Source organism: Limulus polyphemus, unplaced genomic scaffold (assembly GCF_000517525.1).
Source record: "Limulus polyphemus unplaced genomic scaffold, Limulus_polyphemus-2.1.2 Scaffold143, whole genome shotgun sequence".
NCBI lineage: Eukaryota > Metazoa > Arthropoda > Merostomata > Xiphosura > Limulidae > Limulus > Limulus polyphemus.
The window spans coordinates 414,013-421,332 of NW_013665753.1; the positions used below are offsets into that span (position 1 = coordinate 414,013).

General features: G+C 36.3%; 1 protein-coding gene across 1 annotated transcript in view; it reads left to right on the top strand.

The window, feature by feature from the left end:
* LOC111083593 (dynein heavy chain 2, axonemal-like) overlaps window positions 1–7,320 on the top strand; it is a gene marked incomplete at its 3' end in the record, with an annotated part of 41,339 nt that overhangs the window by 31,209 nt on the left and 2,810 nt on the right. Inside the window, exon 8 of the mRNA XM_022380210.1 lies at window positions 4,154–4,261. Within this exon, the coding sequence (XP_022235918.1) occupies window positions 4,154–4,261 (108 nt within the window). The remainder of the gene's footprint in view (window positions 1–4,153; window positions 4,262–7,320) is intronic.

A 7,320-nucleotide genomic window follows, 5' to 3' on the forward strand; every position in this document is an offset into this window, starting at 1 on the left:
AGAGATTTATTTTGAAATAAAAGAATAAAAAGTGAGATAATATAAAACTTTGAATTATAATATACATTATAAGAATAATTTCATTAAAATACATTGATAATAAAGTGGTTTAATTAAATTTCTCATGTAACTCAGGAACATGCGCAGAAAATGGTATCATCATTATAAGGTTAACCTTATTACAACCACTTATTACTTTTGTGGCCTCACACTCTCTATGGGGAAGGTTTTGCCCATGATGCATTATCAGTTGGAAACTATCTTGTGGCCTGCTACATCTCTGAAACCTTGGCTGGATCTCCTGTTTCTGGGGGAATCTGGTCCTGACGAAGAGGATCTAGACAGCCTTTGCTGCACCATGCTACCCCTCTGGGTTTCACTCATCCTTTTTTGGACATTATTTCCTAGGTATGTTACCCACTGTCTCTTATGATTCCTTCCTTCTTCATTGTGCACCATCATTGGATTATTTGATTTTCCAGTCTAATATTTGTGTAGATACTAAACAGTTTCTTGCCCTATTACGTTCAAGTGCAAGCATGCCTCAGCCACACATTTGCCTGTTCCTGTCTTTGTCACACCCTCCCCACTATACTCCATTATCTCTCTTTCATCCACTGTTCCCCTGAGGAGTTTTCAGCAGATACATGTACCCTTCTCTTTTCCACATTGGCACTCATGTCTTACTCATCCTTATCTTTTCATATATGACTCTTTTGTTGTTGGAATCTCCTTGGCAAGGACACCCTCTTGTCTCTTGTGTGTCAACTTGCTTCCTAGCTGTGAGACCTCCCTTTTTTATGACAGTCTGTTTTGGGGGATCTTCCTGATACTTTGAGACCTTGGGTGGAGGCTATTCGTCAACATTTTTCCCTTTCCTCCCTTGTTTCTCATATTTCCCAAACCTTTCCTAACCCTTTTCCCATGTCTTGCCTCCTTCTTCCTCCCTACTACTGGTGCCACCTTCCCGGTTTTCTGTGGTTAATTGCCAAATTGCCCATTATTGTGTTTTCTGATGCCAGTTTGATCAGTGACTATCCTGTGATTTCTGGCACTGTGGGGGCAAAGTTAGCCAGGTTTGTTCGCCTGTGATACCCATTCATTGTGGACTCATGGGTTCTTCAGGCTCTAATAAAAGGACTATTCCTTAGATATTTTACCCCTATTTTTTTATCTTCATGACCCATTTCCTTCCCCTCTCCTTTGGATCCCATTTCATTCCAGTGTCTCTCAGAGGCAGTTCACAATTTTTTACTCAAGGATGCTATTGACCATGTATTTTACACTTCTCTCAAGTTTTACAAAACTGGGGATTGGCATCCTGTCATCAATCTCTCTAACCTCAACAGCTTCATCATTCTCCCATAGTTTACCATGGAGTCTTTCTTCATCCTTCATTGGTTGTTCACTCCATGTCTTTGGTTGACATCTCAGATGCTTACCTTCATATCCCCATCTCTCCAGCATCCAAAAATAACCTTCATTCAGTAGTGGACCAATCTTTACCTTTATGTTTATCTTTCAATCCATCTTCTTCCTCATATTCTCTCCCTTATCCAAGCCACTCTGTGTCAAGTCCTTCTAATTGCCCCATTCTGGCCTACTCACCTGTTGTTTCCAATCCTGAACATCCTTCAGTTGCTCCCTCTTATATCTCTTCCACTTTCTCATTACCTTTTATGCTTACCTCAGTCCACCATATTTCATCCCACTGTCACAACACTCCAGCTTCATGTGTGGATTTTGTCTGATTCCTTGTGAGAAGTTCCAGACTCTCCATGCAAGTAGCTGCCCTTCTTTCTCAGTCAGTTTGCTCTTCTTCTTTAAATTTTAACAAAGGAAATATCATATTTTCTGGAGTTATTTTTTACCCCATGTTTTCTCACCTACCAGATCTTTCCAATTTCTTTACTTGGCTCTTCGACAATGGTTTATCAGTTTCCATCATTACAGGTTATAGGGTGGCCTTGTCTAATACCTTTTTTCTCCCTCTCTCATTGCATTTTCCTCTCCTGTTTTGCTCCTTTTGCCAAATTTGTCTGCCCTGTCCAATTCCCTTACCTGATTGTATTCTCGGTGTGGTCCTTCATGCCCTTACCCTTCCTCCCTTTGAACCTTTGGCTACTTGCTCATTGTAACACCTCTCTCTCAAGATGCATTTCTTACTTCTCTTCACATGTGATCATTGTAACTCAGATATATTTTTGTTATTGATGTCTTCTGTTGGTGTAGATGGTGAGTATTCTCCTCCTACCATGGGCCAAAAGAAATATGTTCCATGCTGCCTGGTTTTGGACTGGACAAATCCACCACATGCAATTCACCGTTCTGGCTGACTTTCCCCATCCTACCACTGCCTGCATGTTAGTTCTCAGGTGGTCTGGTGTTGGAACAGCCAACATAAATCCTCATCCTTGTGGTTGTTAGGAGCTCTACCCCAACCACAGACCAGATGATAAATTCCCATCACAGTACTGGGCTGTATGAGTAGTTAGTTAATTCTCTGCTGTGGTTAAGCTTGCTGGGATGGGTTCAACTATAGTGGAGGCTGGGTACTTTGTTTGGCAAAATTCTGTGTTTTTTTATCTGACCTGTCAAAGGTACGCATCCATACATATCTCAGTCATCCATGTCTTCCTTATACTAAGGCTGATTCTTTTGAGAAGAGCATGAATAGCCATTCATGATGGACCAAACAATGGTAGCTTTTTTTACTAAGTATGTAGCTATGAGATGATGAAGTCCTGGACCTTTGCAGCATTTCTTTTGGTCAATATTGGATGACTTCAACCAGAGTGGAGGTTGGGTACTTCGGCTGGCAAAAGTCTGTGTGTCATATACAGATTACCTCGTTTGGTCTGATCCAGAAACCACACAACCTAGATATACCTCAGTTGTCATGTCTCCCTTACATTAAGGTTGATTCTCTTGGGAAAACCATGAACAGGTGTTCAGGGAGCACCAGAAAATGGGAGCTTTTTGTTTTTAGTATGCAGCTACAACAAGATTGAAGTCATGGACCTTTGCAGCATTGGTGGAAATATTATATCTAGCAGAGGAATTTTGATAGATCTTACAACTGTATCCTTTCATTGACCGAATCTTCCTCATGATATTAAGTTCTTAGATCTGTGGAAAATGCCATTTCCATAACCATTAAGGTGTAATAAGTTTAATACCACAAGAGTAGGAGTAAAATGCAATACACATGTTAGCAGAAAACTTCATAGTAATATATACTGTGGTCACGGTACCAATATTTTCTCTTTGATAGTTTTAGGAGAAACTGGTTTTTTTACAATGATGGGATTGGTCCACTGAGTAACAGGAGATTCATCAAAGTATTTATCACAGAGTAGTTCCGAGTTCCTTGAATAACTGAGTTTGTGAGAGTGAAATATAGAGACTGAACACAGTGTAGAACACAAATGAATAATCTTTATTATCCACACTAACACTAACATGGTGTGAGTACTTGCTTGTTTGAGAACTGTCAATTGCTTTTATTGGTTCAGAGATAGCTTCTATCTGACTGACTTGGCTGAGATCATCGATGAGACTATTTAAACCTTACAATACATGCTTCAAAGGTAGCATCAGGTTTACTCAGAGTGAGTATTGCTACCTGGGTGACTTGCCATTCTCATTAAACTTAAAGGAGGCATTACAGTTATACCATCCATAGGCAGACCAGGAGTTACCTCAAGCGAAGAACAAAGGCTACTAGAACAAAAGTAGCTTAACTAGTTTCTTGACCACATGTTATGTGAAAACTGCACATATTAGAATGATTGACAAATTTTGAATAATACTTTGTTAAAAAAGTAGGTAGACATTATATGTCATATACTATACAGCTAATAATAATATGAAGAGAAGTGCTTGTTATCATTGCTCTTTTTGGATGCATAAAGTCAATAGATATAATGTAAAGGAGTTTAGTTTTTCACAGTCATTTGGTATTCTGTCTGTGCAATCTGGAATTAATTTGGATAAAATTGTTTTGGTTCAACATAACTGTACTGGACATGTAATTTGAAAGTAATATATATTCTACTTTTTAACAATTTTTCTTTGTACACTTAGTGTGGAAAACATTAAAAATTTGTTTCTCTGTCAAGTCTTATAAAGTAATATTTTTCTTTACTTACAGGCAGCCAAAATGCATCACAGCCTCTCTTCATTTGGCTGGGTTTTAGATAAAACGGGAATATTTGCAGAAATGGATGCTTTTATGCAAAGATGTAAAGATGTTATTGAGGTAATCAGATGTATAAAAGGATTTTTTATGTTTCAACATTATGAACTTATTTTCTAACTATCAAATTTTCTGCAGTGTCTCATACTGTAGGAGAACTTTTTTGAACTTGTTTTAAATGCAGTTTGAAGTTTGCTTAGGATCAAAGGATACTATATTTATTAATTTTTAAAGATATCCTAATAAAATGTTCTAATTATTAATACAAACTTTTGAGTGAAAATATGTAAAGAACAGTGTATAATAATATTCAACCACACTGTGTTTGATATATTCAGTGTAAGTTTGTCAAACAGTTGGACTATAGTGTGGATTATAGTATTCCAAGGATTAACTAAGCACACAGTTACCTGTTCTTTGCAATAATAAGAGACTTGTGGACACACTATTTGTTAAGATAGGTGTAGTGATTTGTTTCAGGTGGAAAGAAAGAGATAAGACCCAATGTGAAGTTGTAATAACATTAAAACAGGATTCTGGGTTAAAGTGATTACATGTCCATGGTCTTTTCCATAATTCACACATGACTACCTAATCACAGCATAATCAAAGACTAAATTCTAGATTTAGTGACGTCACAGCTAGGTCAGCATTACAAGATTTATAACTTTTGACTTTGTTTCTTGTTGCTTGGCAAACAGTATGTACTGGTCTCTTTAATGGCCAGGAGTACACTTCTAAAAGTTTAAAATTGTTTGTTATTGAGTTTGATGTATATTATAAATCACTACAGTTCTTCAGCTTGTTCAGGCTACAGTCCCACAAGAGATGAGCCCTGAGTGCAGTTCAATGATGTTTTTTTGTGCACCCCTCTAATGGGCATCCATTGTATCATCAGGTTTTTCCTACCATCTTAAGGTTGATGCTGTTGTTTCCAATTTGTTGGATGAAATACCCTGATAACTAAAGGAAAAACTTTAAGGTTTGCTAACAACTAGCATTACTACCACCACTTTAGGAAGTCGGGAGTCAAACTACTTTTTTTACTATTTCAACTACTCATCCTTTCATTTAGGAGTTATCCAGAAACTGGGAAAAGAGAGAGTGCCATCCATATCTCTGTCAAAACTAAATAGTCAGAAAGATTCTCACTAAATTCTTCTGCTCCATAATTGGGTTGACATCTACCTAAGTCCAAAATGTATTTCATGATAGAAAAAATTAGCAAAAAGGGAATCTAGCAAAAGTACAAAGAACAGAAATGGGCAGTCTTGACTGTCTCTTGATCTTATATCAAAGAGGCAAAAGCAGTTAGGTCAGGTATTCATTTGTTTTGTGAGAGGTTAGAGTTAAGGCTTTAGTGTAACTACACACAGACATTTTCTTAAAATTGTTAATTTATAACTTAATGTAAGCTTCTATTTGGTGCAGCAGGTTTGACATACTTACATGTCATTCTGTATGAAACCTTTCCACTCACATGCATGCTAATACTTGATTGGGAGAGGATATATCAAATCCATTGGCCTGAGAGCTAGAGGAGTATTTGCATCAACAAACTTAAATGTTAATGGAGTCTTATCTACGTTCTTGCTCCAAGATGTCCTCCTTGAGAATAAAAGTTGCAAACAAATTATTACCTAATGTATTTTGGAAATAACTTCAAAAATTTAAGGATAAGTGATCACTCCTATGGAACTAACTTATGATGTATTAGAATCTCATGATTGTATTTCAATATACTGGTACTCATTGAATCACATTTAAGAATAAACTTAATAAGGTTATTAGTCAAACATAACCACAACTCAGAAATTTGTGCAGTTATGCTTATTGTGAGAATAGGAACTTTCTTTCAGTTTAAAGACAAAATCTTGTTTTTAAAACATTCAAGAGTTATTTATCAATACATGTGCCCTCTTTATATAAAATGAGGATATATATAGGGCCTATACTCACATTGGTTTAAAATTTCCAACAGTTGAATGGGAAGTATCGTTGGATGTCTTATCTTGGTGAACCCATTCTATCTTGCCTTTCTGAATAAAGTCAGTATTTCTGTGTGGTACTAAGGGGTCAGGAAATTAGTCTTACAGTAAGCTGACTTGACTTTTATATCTACTATCCTGACCTCTAACTAGCTCATAGTTCAGTAGCCAGCATTGATTATGAATCCCTTTGAAAAAGGTTCACGGCATGCTATGTACCACTTTTGGAAATTTTTTCACCCATTGACCAGTAAGAAATGGTATGAGACTTGTTACAGTTATCTGGGTACAAATACATTTTGTAGAGCATCATCACATACTGCCATTTTTCCCCAACTGGGCACCTTTCACACAGTTTTATACAAACAGTTTTCTTTTCTAAAATATATTGTGGAATCAACATTACTACTTTTTCAAATTAAAGTCCTTTTGATTATGTTGCATACTATTGCCTGGGACACATGGATAGCTTTTCTCATTAACCCTTGTGTTTGTGGATTCTTACCTATTACAAAAACTGAATTTTGCTTAACATGGCTGGAATATGACTTTTTGCAAATATCTTTCTGGATGGTCCTGATGACCCAAGTTGATTCATATTCCTTTGTTTTCCAATGCAGTTTACTACAAGGATACCCCTGTCTTGGAAATTCTAAATCCCCTATATAAAACATCTTTATAATCTAAGTGTATGAATATTTTTTGTTAGAAAGACTGTTACATGCCCTTCCCAAAAATGATCAGTTCATGGTGGCATTACACTATCAGTGAAATACCAAACAATGTCAAAATGTAGTTCTGATACCTTCCATTCCACTACAACTTTATATCATCTGTGAATATAATGTATTCAACTTTCTGTAGACTGTTTTTATGTGTTACAAATAACTGATAAGCTTTTTTTAACTTTCATCACACCTGCTAGTAGTTTATTTGTTTCTTGAGGTAATTTAATACAGTTTTGAGTGACTTGATTCCATATTAACTCTTTAAATATTAATTTGTTATCATTTTATTATATACCAGCTGAGTTACCCGACATTGCGCGTTGGAAATTTAGATTTGAAATGTATAGATCAGTATTTTTTTCAGGAAATTATTCAGTAAGTAGATAAAAGCTGTGATGTGAGAAAT